The 21,729-nt window shown below is 39.0% G+C and overlaps 1 protein-coding gene across 1 annotated transcript in view; it reads right to left on the bottom strand.

Moving 5' to 3' along the window:
* Positions 1 to 21,729, bottom strand: part of NELL2 (neural EGFL like 2) — a 150,221-nt gene that overhangs the window by 110,127 nt on the left and 18,365 nt on the right. Inside the window, exons 3-8 of the mRNA XM_037390221.1 lie at positions 19,628 to 19,778; positions 6,235 to 6,408; positions 6,030 to 6,126; positions 2,037 to 2,109; positions 1,781 to 1,863; positions 589 to 717 (exon numbers count right to left, since the gene is read on the bottom strand). Of these exons, the coding sequence (XP_037246118.1) occupies positions 589 to 717; positions 1,781 to 1,863; positions 2,037 to 2,109; positions 6,030 to 6,126; positions 6,235 to 6,408; positions 19,628 to 19,778 (707 nt within the window). The remainder of the gene's footprint in view (positions 1 to 588; positions 718 to 1,780; positions 1,864 to 2,036; positions 2,110 to 6,029; positions 6,127 to 6,234; positions 6,409 to 19,627; positions 19,779 to 21,729) is intronic.

Below are 21,729 nucleotides of genomic sequence, written 5' to 3'. Positions count from 1 at the left end.
AAAATGGAATTAATGAGTTTTACGTGTATGGACAGTAACAAAGATGCCATAGTCTGGTACCTGAAAGGATACTTGCAATCAGTTCTGGAATTGTGATACCTTTGGGAATCTTCCATCCACGCAACAAATCTTTTTCATTTGCGATATAACAGAGCATGCATATGACCCTGACATTTTCCTCTTTATTGCTTACTGAGATGTAACCAAAGGCAACCAAAGGGAATCAGACACAAGGAATCTATTAAATCATTTGCTAAGAGAATGTCTGTGTTTATAGTGATGAAAAGCAGGGAATTAATTACCCAGAGAATGCAACCCAGTGCATGGGAATAATATGACACCTAAGTATACTGCATAACATCTGTGTATGGTGACATGAAATATAGTAGAGCTACACATGTTGGCACTACTGAAACAATAGGAAAATGTATTTATTAATAATATCCCTTAGATTTAGAACAGGTTTTCTAACACTTTGTTTTTACTGCCTAGCATACACTTGGAAGTTTTCTCATTATTTGCCTCAATAAAACTGTAATCAGAGGAAACACTAGAGTTCCTGAGTCACCACTCAAATAGTAGCCATACCATGCAAGTGCAGTTCTTACAGCCATCCGTCCAGGATTCAAACTCTCTATAAGTCATGCCTTTCATTGTGCAGGTCCTTTCACAGTAGCACTGATCCAACTTGTTCATTCTCTGCTCAGCTTGGGACAACTGTATATAAAATTCACAAAAAAAAGTTTTGAATTTATAAGTGGTTGTCACATTAATATAAACATGATTGAAATTGTCCCCCTTATTATCAAGCATGTGGATGAGAGAATACATGATGGGAAATGCAGTCAAAGATAATAAAACAATTATTGTCAAATACAATACGATTAAACCATCAGCCATTCAGAGATGGAAATTAAGAAGCAAGGCATGATGCACTTCATCTTTCTCTAACATCAGGAACATCATGAAACAAACAGAGTAGGTTAAGATGGGTATGGCCCCTGGTTTCTCAATTTTGTATGTGTGAACTGACCAAGAATCTTGCTTTACATAAACTACTCGCAGATATTAGGTTATGCACAAAAGACCTGAATCTGAGTAGAGTGGCAAAATTGGAGGTAAAGCTCAAAATCAACCTGTTATCAATTTTTTTTCTCCACTTCAACCAAGGCATCTTTAACATTTGTGTATCAAATCAGCCAGGTAACAGCATTCCATCAGACATCTAAAGAACTGACATTTAAAACCACAAGACCAGTCTATGTTCACTGGCCAGCATGAATGCCTTTGGTGTGATATTCTAGGGGGAAAAAAAAGAAGAAAATTCTGCTTTGGATTTCTAATTCATTGTCTTGCATGTATTTTGTCTGAACATGCCTTTGGCAGCTCAAATCTAGAAAAGTCTTGAACCAGTAAGTCTTGCTGCAATAAGCACTAAGCACAGTAATTTAGTTTGTTCTAGGTTTATTGACTTGTTAGCCTAACAGACAGAGCTTGAACATCTATGAGCCCTTTCCTAACTCAGGGATTTGGATTCTGTTTACTACTAAAAGCTATGATTCTATAAAAATATTAAAACATAAGAAAGCTCTCTAAACTGGGAATTTTTATGTATAGACACTAGGCACAGATATAGAAATACAAACGTATAAATATACCATGCAGGGACGTTCCACATACACCCACATACACATACCCATATATGCACAAATAATCTAAAAAGAGCAATTAAAACCTAAGTCCTCATTTTTCCCATGCTATGACTCTCAGTAAACACTACCTTAGCTGATGTTTTGGCTAAAATGTCTTGCAGTTCCATAATTTTCTGCACAAGTCCATGGAAGTCATTACAAGTCGGGCACGCTAGAGTAACAAAATATGTATATTAATTTTTTTAAAAGTATTAACAATAGGTTCAATCATGTCAAAGCTGAAAACCAGTACATGGAAACTCATGGTTTTAAGAAACCTTGTAGGACAGAAAGTAGGTACAGAGCACACCTTTCATTTTATAGTATAAGAATTAATAGACTTACTGCGATTAAGATCTGGGCATTGAGAAATAAATCCTTGAGGCATGACAAGCAATTGCACATCTTGCATTATGCCCTATATATAAGTGGAGAAAAAAAAAAAAGGGGTTACATTATTTTTACCTGTCAAAATTGTGTTTTCCATTCACCATGTAAAACACTAAAGCCCACACAGAAAAACTGCCAGATAAAAACAATACTTAGAATACACAGCCTCTTCTCCAGACCCAATGCAATGATTGAAGAATAAACAGAAAATAAAATAGATAGATGTACAAATACAGACATACTGAATCATTTTTAAAGACACAGGATTAAATGTCAAGATGTAATTATTGGTAAGAGTTCGGTTGTTTTGAATTCACCGTTATTTTTAGTTAGCCATTGCAGAAAAGCTTGAAAATGACCTTTAAAAGTAATTTGAAAACCAGCTGCAGTTTCAGTTACTTTGAAACACTCTTTTAAATAAAATGCAAATTTTTTGCTAAGCTCTGTCAAATAGAAGTGAAGATTAAAGAAACTTGAGTCAGGAAAAACACATTCATGCAAACCCTTTACGATCTCGAAGGGGATCTTTCCATAAAGCATGCAGAAAGCTGAGAAACTACATGTTTGCTACACAATTGCAGAGCTGCACCTTAGCAAGAACTTGGGGGAAGTTTAGCATGAAATTCAACTATGCCACCTGCAAAGGGCCAGTTTCACCCAGAAGAATAGATCCCATGCTTGCAGGCAGAATTTATATGCATCTTTAGTCATTAAGGTATAATTAGTAGCCACTTTGCTGCTCTCTAAAAGCAAAGGCCAAAGCGCAATTTCAAAGTGAGCCATCCTATCATATTCACTCCAGATGCTCCTTTCACCCATGACTCCCTCCCTGCATCTCCAAAACTCCTTCTTATGAGGAAAAGCAAAATAATTACAACATGCTTCAGCATGCATATATACATAATGTTTCGCGACACTAAGAGCACAATGCAAGCTAAATGCATAAGTCCGTATTTCATCCACATGCACAGGGCATTCAGTACAGATGTTGCAAAGTCAAAGAACCAGAATTTTGATCTCAAGTGAACGACTGGGGGTAACTTGACAACCTAAGTGACTTACAGGAGAAGAGCAGGTGTCACTGGAGGGTAACTAAGAGGGTACTTCAGTACCATGCCTACCTTTCTCCCTTAACAACAAAGCTACAATCCAGGACAACTGGATGTTCCCCCACACTGCACAAGGAGCCACAGTGATTAGCTAACAGTGAATAAAACAGGTGTGCCTGAGGCAGGGCTCCATGTCAGGACCTCCCACTGCACGTGTTCTGGAAGTCAGGAGCAAAGACCTCTTTAAAGAGCACACCAAAAAGCTCACTGTATTAATTTCATCTCCCTTCCTTCCTTGGTGTCATCAGGTTCAAACTCATGGCAACCCAAGCTACAGCATTTTCATGAAAAGGAGGTATGGCAGGGTCCAACCCATTCAATGTTAAAACACTTTACTGAACACACAGACAAATATGCAAATGATTTAGCTATTAACCAAGTATTTGAGGAGCTTTATTCATCCTTGATCATCTGTGATGTGAGCTGGACTCTGCCACTCACCAGGAATCCAGGTTTCTTCTCATTCTCCCAAAGTAAAAACAGGGAGCTGTGGCAGCTAGCCTACCTGGTCTCCTGAATCAGGATCTCCTGACAGCACATGAGAGGCTTTGCACAGGCTCCTAAAGAACCTAGTTGTTCAATTAACACACCACTGGATGCTAGCTAATAAGAGAAGTTACACAGTACAGAAATCAGACAGCCAGAATCACGCTCTCGAGAATTCAGACATTAAAGTGAAACAGGTACAAATATATCCCAGTGTGAATATGCCTGCTGACACACTGGTTTAGTGCAGCAGTATTAGGCTCAAAATCAAATACGGCCAAATAACAGAGTGACTAATGATTTTGAGTACCTTGACCCCTCTGGACAATGCATTTAATCCACTCAAAGCAGCCTGATTTTCAGAAATAGCTATGCACCTGGACCTCTCAAAAACAGATCAGTAGGAGCTGTCACACAGTGAGTGTCTAAAAATACAAGCTCTCCAAAACACTAAGAAGCGTTAAAAGTCTTCATCTTCTAAACTGATGAATGTCCTATACAACAGTGTCAAGTTTTCAGATGCAGTTTTACCATTGGTACTATATTATGCTGGAGAAATCACTTAGCACAGTATATTTTGGCTATATTGATGCTCTTTTAACAGCTAACCATTTCTGTATTTCTATTAAGCTGGTTTATACTTGTAACTGAGGCAAAATTCTCCATCTAGCTTGTTTAATTTTATCTTTCTTGAAAAGAAACAAAAACTAAAAAAAAAAATACAGTCCACTACTGGAGTATTTGTTTTTCTGCATCTAATGAACTTCTTTGCAGTAACTATGATTTGGCAAAATGAAGAATATAATCCAGTCAAAAACTGAGAAGGCACAAAAAATTAAAAGAAATATTTTTAAAAGTATTAATTATAAGTGGAATAAATGAAATGTATCTGAGATTAGTTTAAGCAATGAATCAATCCAATTTTATTCCGGTAGTCAACTGTTTATTTAAGCCAGAAATATAATTTTGCAGCTTGTTTAGGCTTTTGGAGGAAACGGAAACACGTATTGAATTGAAAAATAAAGACAAATATCACGCTTCAGTTTTCAAATCCGAGTGCCCCACTGGACCTCTGTACTTCATACACAACAAGGATATAAATTAGCATTTAAGTATAGCAAGCAGTATTTCAAAACGCAAAAAATTACTTTAGCACAAAAGCCCAAAACTTGCTCTGAAAACCATGGTCAAAGTGTTTTATGCTGAAAAAAGGATTTAGCAGGCCATATTTTAAAAAGTGATTGGGTCTGTGATCAACATCAATTCTGTTTTGCAGCTCAAATAAAAAGATGCCTACTGGGAGGAAAATGGGACTGCAGTGTGGAATGCATCCACAGGGATGCCATCATTTGTTAAAGTAGTTCCAAAGACTGAGGCCAAACCACAGAGAGCGACTGTGACCAATGATGCTACCTAATGGACTCATAGTAATCAAAATTTACACTCCAGTTTGACACAGCATTCACTTCTTCAATCTTGCTATAGACCAGGTGCTTGCCATATATACATGTTAAAGCAGAAGCAGTAAGCAAAAAAGCATGTACAAATATTCTTCCTCTGGGGGGAAAAGCACTCTCTTCGTTGATGCTAGTCATCTCAGTCATTTCTGAGCTGAGGAGATATTATGATGAAATCTTAATCCCACAGAGGCAATGAAATTGGAGTTCCCTAAACTGTAGTGTTCTGTGACACACAAAAAGCATCTAGCTATGAAACAGACAATCTGACCATACTGTTCCTGGAACTCTGCTGCACTCAGACATTTACCTTTCCCTGTCTTAGGCTGCTGTTGTCATTTGGTGACACTGAACTCTATGCATCTAGCTCTACAACTTTATTTAGTGAAGTCCAGTTTGATGGAAACACAGCTCACTGCATCAGATACACAACACACCACAGCCCCAAGAACTGTGTTGTGATCACAGAAGCACAGACTGGTTGAGGCTGGGAGTCACCTCCTGAGATCATCAAGTCTCTTGCTCAAGCAGGATCAGTCACAGCAGGTTACCCAGGATTATGTCCAAATGGCTTTGAGTATCTCCATAGCAGACTTACTCTGACCAACCTCACAGTAGAACTGTTTTCTTATGTTCAGATGGAATTTCAGGTGTTTCAGTTTTTGCCCATTGCTTCTTGGCCTGTCAGCAGGCACTACTGAAAAGAGTCTGGATCCCTCATCCTCATTGCCCCCACACATTCAGGTATTTATAGACATTGATGAAATCCCCCCTGAGACTTCTCTTCCCCAGGCTGAACAATCCCAGCTCTCTCAGCCTCTCCTCATATAAAAGATATTCCAGTCCCTTAATCATTTTTATTTAAGTTCGCACTTTCCCTTTCAGGGAATGCATACCTTAAAATAACCATGTGCATTATTCCTCTGTCCCAGCCAAAAGGCTGTACCCAAGGGTAAGTCCATGAAGGGCTTCTCCACAACTCTTTCATAAATTCTGAAAAGGAAGGACAAAATATAGTCCCAAGTTGTTATCATTTAATTTAGTCAAAGCTGGAATGTTCCAAATGTGACATCATCTTATATAACAATACTCTTTACTTACTTATTGCAGTCCACATGTAGAATCAAGTGAGAGGCACTGATTGCTAAGGAAAGCCTGTGCCATTTATCATCTGCCAAAATGTATGGGAATACTTCTGTGTGGGAGCGATGACTGCCTGAACGATAATGCAACCTGATTTCATTTCGATGACCGCTGCTTTCCAGCTCCAGGTACCTGTACCATAAATGCATCATCATGTCATGAACCATTCTTATCAGCACAGCAACATTTTACATAACAACTTCTCATTATCATGCAGGATCTATTTAAAAGTGCGGGGAAAGACAAGTAAGGAGGTACAAAGATGAAAGCAGACACTTTTCAGATTTGCACTGCATCCTTCTTCTCAATAACACATAATAGCAGGCCCCAACTTTCACATAAGTGCACAAGATCCTGAGACAAATATTTTTTTCTTCTAGCAAAACTATTTTCCATAACATGACCTGGTTGGAAATACAATTAACCTATTATGAACAATTGCCTCATATCCTGAAAGCAGAGCAAAGATATTCTGAAGGCATGAATGCACAAAACACACCAGCTTTTGCAATAGGGACATTGCTGGCCATTACCAACCAGGGAAGTAAGCGAGAACTCAAGACCTTTCCTTTCTTTTCACTTTTCATAATGAAATTTCTCCTAAGAAACACAAAAGTTTCTTTCAAGTGCTAGCTTTTCAGAACAATGTATGCATGTGTACTTATTTGCTTTGTTAAACAAGTATGTGTATTTCTGGTGGGTGTGTGTATATGTATACACATGTATGGAAATGTATGCACATGTATGGATATGCATATATACATAGTAAAAAACAGCACTGCAGCTGTACCAAGCTAAGCGCACTATACACCAGATTTGCAGATTGTAAACACAACCTTTGCTGATGAAATTCCACAGATCAATTTTAAAAGCACCCCATAACCAAACTGCACTTAGTCAGACAGGCCTGTCTCTTGCAATTGAACCTCTTCTGGGAACAAGCTTGACAAAGCATTTGTCTTCTAAGTTTCTCATTGTAAAGTGTCCTCCTAAAACTCTTAAAAAAAGGAAAGAAAAACAGAAATGGAGATTCTCTACAAATCACATGCAACCTACAGCTAAAGAGCAAGGGAAATAACATAGTGTGTGGCAAGATGCACAACTGGGAGAATGGACAATTCATTTTTGTCTATTTTTGCTGCCACATCTGCAGTCAGGCATGACAGTAGTTTGTAATCTGAGTGCACATGTGCCTTATGGTGATGTTGTTTACTTTAACAGGCTATCTATATCAAAGAACAGACAAGACAATGATTGCAGTTTTAAAGAGTAAAGGAAAAAATCAAAACCACCTTGTACAATCATTATCCCTAGGAGGAGGATTGGGCTCACTGCACATATCTCCTTCCTTCAGGGTGTTTCACAGGAGAACAGGCCTAGCAACAGCACCAAAACAACTGTCCTTCTGCAAAACTGGCAAAGGGCAATTTCTTCTTCCTTCCCAGTATTAACAAAGCATTTGACTAAAGTCAGCAATAAATTTTATAATCTCAGATAATTTACCTCCTCATGGCCTGAAAATAATTTTTGCATTGGCAAGAATTGTAAACTAATTGAAGGCCTGGCTGGAAAAAAATTGGGCAATAGTGGCAGGACATCAGTCAGCTTAATAACCTCCTTCATAACTCAGGCTTCAAGGATAAAAATAAGGTCACTCTCAGCCTAACAGAGAAGGGGAATGTTACAGAACTGGACTTCTCCAGCAATTTTTAAGTGCCTCCACCCAGCTGCAGATACAATCTGAAAAAAGAAAGTCAAGGATATGTTGAAACGTTATCCCCTGGTAGAACCAACAGCTAGCTCCTACTCTTTCAAAAAAGTCAATAGCAGAACTGATGCCAGCACACAGAAATGCTGGCAGGCTGGGAACAAACTATACCAGTAGACAGTCACTACAGAAGGCATAAAGTGAACACTCACGTTGCCCCTTATGCAGATCAAAGAATGAAATCTGAGAATGAAACACGGATCTCCCAATAAAAAGAAGACATCACTATAAAAATTTCAGGAATTAAGAACTGCTGAAAGAGGACGGTGACATTCAATGATGCTGCAATAAGCAAGGAAATCTTCCTACACAAAGAGGTACAAAACCTGTGGACACTCAGAGTTTTCTTTTAACTGTGATTAACGCACTGTTTTGAGATCCACAGGCAATCTCTTTTGTTCTTCCATTTTGTAAACTAACAAATTACTGTTACAGAAAACATGCATCAAAATGAAAAAGAAAATAATAGACATTAGGAGAATTATTAGGAGAGTAATTTATGGTTTACTAATAATCTGTAGAGGCAACAGCAAAACACAAATAGAAAAGCAAGTGGAATGACAGCCAGAACAATATTGCCTTCAGCTTGAACTAACGCCATGACACTGAAACACAGGGAAATGAAGTGGATAATTTCCACTTCATTTTTCACAAAATACTCTGCTTGCTAGTCCACTTTTGTATATTTGTTTAACTGCCTGGACTTAAACAGCTCTGGCTTAGTCTCGTGAATTTCAGGAGATGGGACAAGCTTCAGCACTGACAAACATGCAGGTGGCAATGCAAAGTCTACCCACAGTGAGGCTTCTCGTGCTATCTGTGAGGCTGTAACACTTGGGTACATGCTTTCCAAAGGTTTGGAAGAGTCTTTGAGAAAGTAAGCTAAGCATTAACAAATACTTTTTTTAAAAAATACTCATTTATAGTGACAAAAATACTCTACACTTCCCTGTACACTCAGGTTTACTTATCTTTTGAAAGAGAGAAGAGGGTGATCCTGGTTCCTGAAAGACTTACTCCCAAAGGAAACAGCAACTGTATTGTACTGCAGTCTTCTCCTAACCAAGAATCTCATTACTGAAGTTTCAGGGGAACCTCGTCAGCTGAATCACTGGTTTCTTGTCCATATCAGCCCAGCCCACCCCTCACAGGGAGAGCAGCAGTCAAAAAAGTCCCACTGCTAAAGTCACTGCTGCTTCTCCTAACAGCTCCAAGGTGCTCTTCTATATTGCAAAAGGCAAACAGCTCTTGGAACGAAAAATAAACCGCAGAGAGAAACACAGTACAACAGCAGAACCTGCTTCCCCTTTTACTAATATCCATGATCTCTGTGGCTGTTTAATCAATACCAGCCTACTTGATTTTAACCCCAAAAAAACCACACACACTTCAGGTCAAATGGATTTAACTTGGCAGGGAGATGATACGTGCTTTGGTTTACTACGTTTGACATTTGGAGAAGAAAATGCCAACCTGGAAAAAAAAGGTTGTTGCATCTCCATAGATCACTCTGTGCATGCACAATCATTGCAAAGACAACAGCCAAGGCCACTGTAAGATCAGCCGCTCTGCTTGGAAACCAACCAGACAGTGATCCCTTTTGTAGACTAAGGCTGAACCTCTCTTCATAAGAGGAAGAAATTTGTTTCAAATGCCCCAGAGGAATCTGAGAGATAAAACAGCGATGTTTTCTCTGCTGCCCAGCACTGATCTATTGCAACTGCTGGATAAGAGTTGAGAGTCAGCAGATCTGCCCAGCTGCGGAGCTGCTACTGATCATCCCTGGTGAAGGGCACGTGGTCTACGCAAGCCTGCACAGGACCCGCTCTTCAGGCTGGCCTCTTCAGTGCAGGGGAGACTGTTAAGTCAGGGTGTACAGCAAAAAGCTGGAGATTTAGGTGAAGCATCAGGTGGTCCTGGTGTATGTAGTAGCAGTCTTTGAGAAGAGGGAAGTACGGTCCTTCCAGCTGACAGCCATCATTGGTAACACCAAGGGTTTGATTGCTCACTTGTTCATTTGGCATCCCTGCTCACACAGCAAACTCATGCCATAGCTGTCCACTCTTACTCCAGGCAATAATAATTTCAACTTCCATTTACAGCATGTAGACAAATATTTTAGAAGCTAAAGGCAACATACCATCTCTGCTGCATATGAATTTATTATAGGCTGGGGCTTTTTTTAAACTTCTACCACTCCTGTTTATAGGTATAGTGTTAAAAAGAGTTCCTCATGGCTCTTTGAGCTACACTAAGAAAAGGAAAACCAATAAAATTAAACAGGAGTATGTACTTAAGAAAAAAAATTAAAATCCTTATCTCCATTACTTGTAAAGATTTTTATCTGAAGATTTTTGATACAGAAGTTCTTGCTTTTTTGTTAGGTATAATTACATAAAACATAAAAAAAAAAGAGATCCTACTCAGTAGACCTTATTCATTGCAAATTATGGCTACAGCAGCAGTAAGCAATTCTGCTCGGTGTAGATTATGAAGATGTAAAAGCAATTCATGCCGCACAGCCACCACATTCAGTGATGCGTTATTTGCTATTTTCCATTGTATGACGACTGGGCAGTCAGGAGCGTAAGCCTTATTTTTCTATTTGGAAGTAACACTTAAAGTGTTCTGAAACATTAACTAGGCATTTTTACTGCTTGGTTCATCCCCTAGAACAATATGGTATCAAAATATCCCCAGATGGATCCTAAATGCCAAGTGGCAACTGCACTATACCTGTAAAAACCTAGTCCCCCCTCTCTCACTTGACGCTACTGCTTGGCCTTACTGGCTTTGCCCTTTTCCCTGACTATAGCTCTACCTAGGCAAGAGGTGACTGGCGGTTTTGCCAGGGAGAGACAAATTAAAAAAATGGTCCTAACTTTCCTGGGTAAGTTAGTAGCACTTAGTGCAAGTGCACAGTGAGCAGGAAAGCCATCAACTTAGTTTCTGTCCCTTTCTTTTGCTGAATGTAGTTTTACAGCCAGACAAGAATTTTCAGATGTAAGATATTTTTGTCCAAAAATCCTGATTCAATCATTAAAACCAAAACTTTTGATAGAAACACATTCTCACAGCAAGGCTTGCGGGGTCCAAGATTAAAAGCTTGTTAAAATGAGACACAAACAGAGCAAATCTGAAACTCTCTGACAGACTTTCTCAAATATTCTGTAATGCAGCAGTTATTACCTACTTGAAAGCAAAGACCCCAAGTGAAGAGAGGTCAAAATCAGAAGAGGGTATCTCCCATACCAAAACAGAGTGCACAAACAATGGGACAGTAAAAACAGTCTCTCAGGTTGACCTGAGGAGGCTCTGCCATTATATAGAGTTCATCAATCAAAAAGTCAGGTACAAGAGCAACCTAAACTCAGTAAGCTGATCTCAAGTTCTATGCCTATCCTAATAAATAAAGCCAACAAGGCTCATTCCCTGGTCCTGAAGACAAATATTAACAGTGGTGCTCCACTGCAACTCATACCCAGATGGGTGCTCTCTCACACTTCTTCCTTAAAACAGGTGGCTTTTTCCACACTGCTTGTTGGGAACAGTCCCTGGCCAATCATACTCCACAAACTGTGCCCCGACATCATCTGCAAGGGTGCTAATAGCAGGGGACAAAAGCATGCCAAGGAAGATGCTAACAATTATGCAGAATGAAGAACAGCAGGCCAGTGCTCCAGCCCAGGCCTGGGCACTGTGTGGTTTCCTAGCATAGCCCTGGCCAGGCACTGCCAACAAAGCTTTTTAGTACATTGAGGGGTGGGGGGAAGAGATAGATAATTACACTCCTCAGGACACTTGTCTCAGATGGAAAAGAACAAAGTTCAAGTCCCTGTTAGAAATCAGGCAGAGCAGAGATTAACAGTGCAAGGAAAATGCTTCTGAAGCACCCCAGCCAGCAAGCTACTGATCATTCTGGCATTTACATCTCTTCTGCAGTTTATTTTCTTCCACCACAAAAAAGGTCAACCACCTCAGCTTTGTTCCAGCACAACACTGTTCATTGCACTGGATAGCTACGGAGGACAGCTGGGGACGAGGAAGGTGCATTCCTGATGTGCACAGGAGATAGAGCCCCATGCTGGGACACCCATCAAGGAACACCCTCCACACTGCGATGTCCACAGAAGAGAACAGCCAGGCAACAGCTAACTGGAAGGGTAGAGAGACACCATCCACACACATTCACCTGCACAGACTACTACTGCGCAGCTACTACACTCTAACCAGAAAGAAGCCACAGCACAAGGTAGCAGCTAGGACAGCGAGGCTGCAATGCCCTGATGTGGACAAGGAGGCTAGGAAACAAGTGCAAGTGAGGCTGTTCAGATCCTTTTCATCCCTGTTCCCCTCAGTGTCTGTACCCAATTCAAACTAATGAAGCATGTGAGTCAAAAATAGAAGCCAATAAGATAGTTTCTATCACCATCTTGCAGCACTCATCTGACTTCAGTGGGGATACTGTGATCTGAAAGCCTTTGCTAGCTTTGAAGGCAAGAACTTGCTTCTCACCTGAGAGATCTCTCTGCTTACCTCCCAAAATATGAGGTCAGTTAACTATGCCCCTAAATCAGAGAGGCAAAATCTTGCCTTCCCCACCTGCAGAGTCTGCATAGCTTCTGCTACTTCAGTGCTACAATCCAAGAGCCCTGGTCCATCGCAAGAGCAAGATATCCCAGACACCTAATGTTACCACTGATGACAAGGCAAGGCTCCCAGCCAGCCTTCCTGCAGCACTTGCAGAAGGTCAGCAGGAGCCAGAAGCAGGACCCAAGGTCCCACCGACCTCCCTGAAGCACTTCATGAAGAGTTATTCTCCCAAAAGGTGCTAGCTTGGTCTGGGAAAAATTCAAACCTGGTATCACAGCATATTGTCTATGTTGTCCACGTTCAAGCTGTGAATATGAAATCAAATTCCCGAACTAGGAAATATTTTCTGAAACATAATACTTGCCTTTGAGCAATCGCTCTCATTCCTCCCATCTCCCTCAGTAACCCCGGTTATCAATGTATTTATTTCCATTTTATTCTATCACACAGAGCCCCACTAATGTCAATCTTGCCTATCTGAAGCTTCCTCTTCTACTAAAAATCAAGGAGGGAAGAACTTTCTCAGATCAAGCAAGCACTGTAAAAACCCACTCCCTTTCTCGCAAAGTTTCTCCATGGAGAGCAAGAGGACTGCAACTACAATAAACAACCTTTCAATATATACATATTAGTAAAAGCAAAATCCAGTTTCAACCCAACTTCTCCCATCTCCTACCCTCAACAAAACACAGATTTGTAATTTACTTGTTAATAGAAACCCTTTCAAACAACAGTAGAAGAAAAATGACATCTGTCAAAATTCATATTTAAACTATTTCAGTGGTGTTTTTCAGTATCATAGGCAGGGACAAATTTTTGTCTCTTACTCAAGTAGGTCTGTCACTAGTCGCAATTCAAACTACAGGATTCAGGCTCATACAAGCATTTTGTAACAAGTTCCCAACCAAATCACCCTGGATTAGTTGGTGCTGCGATGATTTACATCAGCACACAGGCCAGCCTCTCTCGATTCAATAAAGTTATAGGAAGGTGTTTTAAGGTGAGTGCATTACAAGAATTTACATCCTATTGGCAATTATTTTTTTTTTTCGGTCACGAAGCATAAACTAAACCGAAGCAAAACAACAGAGGCAATAGTGAAAAGGCATCAATCAATTTAATAACATCCCTTATAACCAACACTTAAAGAAACAGGTCTTTCCCAACATTATAAAGACATTAAACTGAGTACAAGACAAAATTGCTGCTTTACAAACATTTCCATCCAACCACACACTCAGGGATAGAATTTAATCTCCCAAACCAACAGAAACAAAGAACTTTTCTCTTTTGGGATAAAGGAAAGAGCCCAGACAAGCTGTCAGGCTCTACATAGAGAATCCTTTGTCCCACAGAATCTTCTCACACATTAGAAAAGCGGTGAATGAATGAAAGAAAGAAAATATCTTCTTTTTTTTTTTTTTGACACCTTTGATGAAACATGCAAAATTCATCAAAAGAAAAGAAGGCTGACACCAGGGGAGTTTTACATCACTAGAGGAAGTAAATTCAAAAGCAATTGATTGTTATGAACAAATTTAAGAGGGTTCATATTTAGACCAGTAAGAAAGAGCAACTAAGATTTACTACCAAAAAAACAAAATATAGGACATCACAACCCTTCATTTTTCCAGCAAAGAACACCACAGAATGGTTTAAACAGCAGAAATAAGCTACCTCTTCTTTTGGCACAGCCAACAACCACGTGCAGCTTTAATGTTTGAAAATTAATCCCACGTTATTCTTACCTAATGTCTGCTCTGCAAGTTAGTGATGAGGAGGGGGAGAGCACCCCTCAGACAAAACCAATGTAACTACAGTATTGGCTTAAGTGGTAAATACTGGAAGTTTTTCACAGTGTAATGTGTTTGCAGCAGATTTTTGGTGTCAGAGAGGAGACTTCACACTGCAGTCCAGAAATGCAGACACTCATATATCAAAAGCAGGGAACATACAGTTCCACCTCTATTTTAATACAATGGTCAAACAACAGAATACAATTCATGTGTCGGGAGTTTGCCTTTGGCAACTTCTCTCCTTGTACACTTAAATTACTAACAAAGAAACTGTCACAGATATTTTCCTCCTAGATACTGGAAGAGGTCTGAAAGTGCTGTACAGTACAGCCTGTTTGACAGCAGATAATCACAAGACACCAACAGCTGTTAAAACAAATGTTAAGTAAGGCAAAAATTAAATAAATTAATAGAGATACATAATTAAGTGCAAGGAATGCCTGATCACAATATTCTATTGATTTCAGTGCTTTGTTTCAGGATATGAAAAGCACTAACTGAAAGAAAGAATGGTTAAACTACAATACAGTGATTTCATCCTTTACAGGCCCTAATATGCAGTATCTCAAGAGATATGAATATAACATCAGTTGCATAGAGCCATCTAACCATGAAGGGAGGAAAAAGCTTTAATACATCTCTCCACTGTTGCCAATTAAATGAAAATATATGATGGAATAGTGAGACCTAACATATATTACAAACCCCATCACAGATTAGAATCATCTCTCTGCTGATTCTTCCATCGAGACAGCAGCGAGACAAATTCAGAAGTGAAATGAGGAGGATAATACAGCTTAAACTGAAGGCTGATAGCAAGCACACAGCAATCAGTGTTTAACAGTGCTTGCATTTGGACTTAAGGCATCACGTCATTCAAAATATTTACCTTGTTATTTTAAAGTACAATGCATTTTAGGCAGGGCACTATGTGGTCAAGGTGATGCTCTCAAGTTAAGAAAACATTTGTAACAGATATTGTTTCAGATCCTTTCAGTTTAAGATTAATGTTTAATATATTAAAATCTTTTAAAACTGAAGAAAAGCATAATCTTTATAAAAGGGGAAGACAGTTTTAATACTCCATTAGGAAAAGAAAAATAAAGGCATTTAACAGAGTAGGAAAATATGACTGTATCTGCAGAAAATCCGTTCAGGAGCTACTTTTTGTGGTGACAGCCATATCCTAGCCTCAGATAATGCCCAAGCCCTAGAATTACATGGAGAACTTCTGCATCTATCTGATAGCCCGAGGACAGCATTTACCACATGATGTTAGATGGGAAACTTTGGGAGAGCAGTCCTGTCAACTTCTTGAGACTCAAAGCTATAAGTAGTTGCCTGACTGTGTCTCAGTGGAAGCATTCATTTTTGATGTTCTTCAAAAGGGAATTGGCAAAAAAGAACAAAACAAACCCAAAACATAAAACTAGACAACACATACTGAAGCAGTAAATTCTGAATCATGTAAACTATATTAAGGACATACACTGAAGCAGTAAACTCTGAATTATGTAAACTACTTTAAGTACATAGTTTTAAAGAAAATTATAAAATTTTTAAAGTAACTTCAATTTAGGACATGTCCTCAATTTGCTGTAAATTAGCATGTTTGCAACAAAGTCCCTAGACTTATGCAAAGAAAGGATGAGTTTTTACTCTGATTTATTTTCAAAAACACACATTCCCCAAGCCACTGAATAAACGAACATACCTTTTTCCACTTTTTGAATAAACATTTTGATTTTCTTGTACCCTAGAAATTATTTTACTCTAGAACCATTAGTTGTTATGAAAACTCTGTAAAATAAAACATAAGAAAAGTTACTTGTGTGATAACTGATATATCCTTCAGTTCCTGCCACCTCCAGCCTTCCTCACCACCATTCCATTCCTCACTGCAGAAAAGCAAGAGCTAGTATTGACTTCTATAAATTAAGAATATAGCCAGGTGTGATTCTGTCCCACAAGGCAGCAGTTCAATACTAGCACAACTTTTTTGACATCAGAGAAGCTATATAAGGCTAAAGTTGGTGCGACGGAGTACAGTCAGGTCTGCCATTGCTAATTCTCCTACCAACTGTGATGACTGCTTTGACAGAGATCACAAGAAGTTGTTTGAGCACTAAAGGACTGTTACAGACAAGTCCCTGGTCAGAAGTGGGCAAGGTCACAGAGATGGAAATCCAGCACTGAAGAAGCAGTTATTTAATGTAACCCATCCAAATGCTCCCTTTTGATTTCTACACTCTTGTCTTTATTGTCAGTAATCACCAAAGAAAATTAAACCCGTAAGAGGTATTATAGGAGACTCAGAGATGCTAGCCTAATTCCAGTATTATCCACATCTAAGTCAGCCCTGATTTTAGTGCAATTAAATTGAACGAACTACTATAGCACACAGACATCTTTCTGTACGCCCTACCTCAGAACAGGCAAGCACATGCTTACTAAAATCTTAAAGACACATCTAACTTAATAGCTACAAGTTCTTTCTGGCCATACTTTTGCTGAGACTCATTTTATACCTACTGAAGATAAAGATTTTCCCTGACTGTAAGTGGATCAGATTAGGCATTTTTAAAACAAATTCTTCTGAGTTCCTTTTCAAGTAGATAACCTAATATTCTCCCAAAGAAAGCAATGAAATATTCAGAAGTAGATTGTTCTTTAGCTGCCTCATCCAAAGCTGACCCAATGTGTGACCTGCCTAAATAATCTAGAAGGCTTTTTTTCTTCCTCTTTGATTATCCAAAGGCTTACAAGGAAACCCCAAAAACAAACATGAAGCATACGTCCCTATAGAAAAATTGTAAACTCTATGCAGCGCTTAAGAGGGCATAGTAAGATGAAGAGGTCACACTGGATAAAATGGTGGTAGGAGTTTTTTGCAGCAAGGCGTGAACTGGGTATTATCTTCATCTTTCATACCTCTAACATAACTTTAGAGTAAGAGTACTAGAAGTTTCCACAGTTAAGAGAAAAAGGGCCTCAGAAACACTCAGTAGTGCCACTAAGTTATACATCCACAGTTAAAATCCCAACACACATAATGCAGACCTGATTTCAGCTAGAAACCTTGACAAATGTTTTCCATTGCAGTTAGTTCAGGTTCCAATATGCAGATAAACAGAAGTTGGTGAAAATGTAACAACAAAACCTGCAAATATTTAAGGTATGACAGAAATTTCTTTAAAAAGCATAAATGTTGTCAATGTAGCATTAAAAATCTAATCATCCATCCCTAGAAGTATACCAATATAAAATAATAGGATTTTCAGAGTCCTATTTGTCACCCTTTTACTACCATATTCTATATGGGCATAGACAGACAACATGGATGAACCAGATTCAAATGAGATAAGCAGCACTGCGTTTGTACGGCCACACAACCTGGTCACCAGGCACTGCTCTAACTTTTCCTTTTCTTTGATATGGCTGAATAGAATCCATATAATGCATTCTTGTTCACATAAGATCAATGGCAGCCCTACCTGCCAGCTTTACTCACCTGAGAATTAATTACTTTCCCAAGCAGTATCTCAAACTCTTCTGCAACTCTTAAAGGAAAGTTCTTTGCATGTTATTTTTGTACTTCTATCACCCTTTGTGCTCACTAAGTGGCAGTGTTTTCTCCCAGTTGGCCACTCTCCAAGTTACTGTTTCTTGAGTTTTGCTCAGTTATACACTACACATTTTTTTGATCTCCTATGGCATGTCCTCATGCCATTCCTGAGGCCAGGACAGGTCTTCCAGCAAACATTGCCTCCTTTCAGAAAGGCTACAGTGGTTCTCTTTTCCAGAGCCTTAAGAGTTTCACATTGGTGACCTCTTTGCCCATCTCTACAGCTATTTTGGCATATGAAGGTTTCATCTTTAACTTTGAAATTTCACATACAGTTGCATTAGCCCTATCAGTAGTGCAGCAAATCCATGTTCCTCCTACAAATGTGAAAACGACCTTTGTCAGGGCACAGCTGGCTCTGCATACCTACTCTCTCATTTGAGAGAGAATAAACTTTTCCATCTGGGATGATCTGCACATATGGTGGTATAGTTTGAGTTCAAAACTCAGTAATGACAGCTGCCCAGTTCTGTCCCTTGCAAACTGCTCGCTACTGCAGATGAGAAGCAGGTAACAGTTAAGAGAAAAGCCCCTCAGCTCCTCTGTGACATAACATCTGTAAACATCATCCAGAAGGCATCCAACCACCCCCTTGCAGAGTTTAAAGATGCTTTTATAAATTTGGCACAATGATCCTTGGGAAGGTTTTTCCTTTCTTTTTTAAATAGAAGAATTGCAGATAAGGCCTCTGGGAAATAGAATAAAAGCAAAACTGGAGCATCTTCCAGCACAAAATAATTGTTGCCGTGCCTGCTAATGAAAACTTGTACAGTCATGTAGAAAAAACAGACATTTTGCTTTGTTTGAACATCTGCCTTTACCTTTTTTTATTTTTTTCTATTTTGTAGTGAGACCCTCAAGAAAGGATTATGGGATTGTGCACATGAAAATAAAAAGGACTATGAATCTAAAGCAGAGATCATCTGTTGCTTGTGCTAATGACTGCTCAGTAAGTGCACATTTTAAAACTCCTTTTTATTCTGTCACAGAATCATAGGGCAGTTATCTTTAATAGCTATTACTCAGATATATAAAGAATATCTTATTTCTCTAGCAGTCGTTATCCTATCAAAGGGATAATCCTTAAATGCTCTGTGTCATTCACTTTAGTTTTTTAAGGTTGACAACATTTTGAGTAAAGTGCTCTACCATTCATGCGAGGTGTAAGCCCATAACTGGAGGAATTTATTTAATTTTTTAAACTGCTTGCAGTGTTAAAAACCAACGGGTGAATAGGTGGACGTACAGGTCCACACTTTTGAATCAGTGTAGCTATACTGATGTGACAGTTTTACACCAGCTGAGCATCTGGTCCTTATGGTTATGAACAAGAGAGAACTGGCTTTTCATGCCTTTGGTGGCAAGAGACACTTAAAGAGTAACAGCTGTTCCGCTTTCCCTTGGCTAATTTGGACTTGTGGATTTTTATGAATCTGCACAATATGCCTACCCAAACGCTGTACATATTTGGTAATGACCTGTTACATAATTTGCCCTAATTTAGGTTCAATTTTTAACTGCATAAATACATATACTTTCATGAACTAGTATACAGGTAGCAGTACTCACCTGTGATCTAAATGATGAATAGAGAAAATAACCCCTGAATTCAAATGGGCTTGTTTTAAGGTCACCAGGATTGTGAATTCGTATTTATTTCTTAACTTCTGAAAAAAGATTTCAGCTGTTTCTGGAGATGCCTTGACACTTCTTGAAGTATCTAAAAAACAAAACAAAACAAAACAAAAAACAACCGTAACAGAAAAAACACTTGGTATAAAACCTTATTTTACTTTACATCCTCCACTCAAAGAGCTTACAAAATAACAAGCTACTTCTGAGGAGCACAATTGAACAGACAGGCAAAAGCAAGGACCAAAGTATTTTAAACACCAGCTTTCACGTTCAATGGGAGCCATTTCAATGAAAGGGAACACATTTTCTAGGACACCTATTGTATTCAGGGGCGGGGGGGGCGGTGTTTTGTTTTTAACACAGGGTCATAACTCTTTTACTTTCTTCATGGATGGCCAGATGGCACCTTTAATATCTCATCCAAAATATGGCCTTACTAGCAGCAAAGCACAGAATGACAACACTGGATATGAGCCTAAGCTGTGAAGCGCAACCTGAGCAACTTTTTAATGACTTCTACAAAAATGTTATGCTTAATAGCTATGCACAATTAATTTAAAGGGGGGGGGGGGGGGGGGGAGGGAAGACAGTGGCATCTCTTTAGGGACAATTTACTCAGAATTAAGGAACAGTTATAAACAGGTAAAAACCCACCATCTTTCAAAATATATTATTGCTAATTAATCATTATATACTGCATTTCTACAGTATGTTGTGCTGCTTCTTGCACATGATGTCATGAACATTTTTGTTAGAGTAACTGCACACACACAACAAAGATTTTGCCTTTAAAAACCCACACACAACCAAGACTGAAGCAATGTTTCTGCTGAATTTGCATGGAACATGCACAGAAAATAAAAAGGCCCAACCTTAAGCCCTCTAGAGAGATAATTTACTAAACAAGATGTCAAATGTTGGAAAAACAATTTTTCAAGGTCTTCCACAATACATTATATTAGAACAAAAATAATATACATTTTTAATGCACAAAATCAATTCATTAGCATGTGTAATCAACTGTGTAAGAACTAAATCAATTCACAAGCTTCTTGTCATTGTAATTTGACCATCCTGCTCTAACTCAGGGACACTGGCAGCGACAGCAGCAAAGAGCTAACTGATTTTCTTTGGGCAGCACTGCAGCTGAGCTCTCAGGTAAGCTTACACCACTGTTCTTAAAAAAAGGTTTATTCTTTAAGCTGTAGCTATGAAGATGCTACTCTGCATTAACAGCAGTTTATTGTGGTTTATGGACCAGGAATAGTTTTTTAACATGTGTTTAAGAAATGCAACAACCTGTACAACCCTTAAGACCTAACCAAGCTCCCGCACAATGTCACACCAGGCTGGATTTGACTAATGTTTTACAACGGGGAATCCAAAAGACAATTAAAAAAATCTATTCATTTCTACCAAACTCCTATGATATTCTCATTAGCAACCAATGAAAGTATATGCATAACACCCCTTACCATTATATAAGGCCAGTTCTAATCGCACAGAAATAATTATGTCCCCCTCCTATACACGCTTTTACTCTAACTGGAGCTATTAGGATGCAAACACTGTGCTACAGATGGCCTGTGCTTTAGCAAGGAAACAAACCCTTGCCATCATGTGGAGCTCTCCAGAGCCCTCCCAGCTGCACTGAGAGAGGTGGGGGAAACACAGGGCTGCCTCTACGGCTGCAAGACAGGAATCTTTTTTGAGGTGTCCTCCTGCCACCCCTGTGAATCATTACCCGATCACTAGGCTGGACAAGAGTTTTCCATCCTTCTATCTATAAAATCTTATCTGGGTTCCCTGTAAACATTCATCATGGCCTTAAACTACCTTCTTGTATACAGACAAAAGTACCATGACCTGATTAGATCATGCTGGAAGTCTATATATTAAGTTTATCATCATATTGACTGCCAGAGTACTAAATTGCCAAAACACATGGTCATTCAGTTATGGTCCTGCAAATAGGTCAGCTTATACTTGCTGTACCAAAATGCTGCACAGCCTTTTGAGTTATTACTACTCAGATG

The sequence above is a fragment of the Falco rusticolus genome, chromosome 5, assembly GCF_015220075.1.
Source record: "Falco rusticolus isolate bFalRus1 chromosome 5, bFalRus1.pri, whole genome shotgun sequence".
NCBI classification, from domain to species: domain Eukaryota; kingdom Metazoa; phylum Chordata; class Aves; order Falconiformes; family Falconidae; genus Falco; species Falco rusticolus.
Note: the sequence above shows the minus strand (reverse complement) of the source record. Positions and strands in the feature narration are given on the sequence as shown.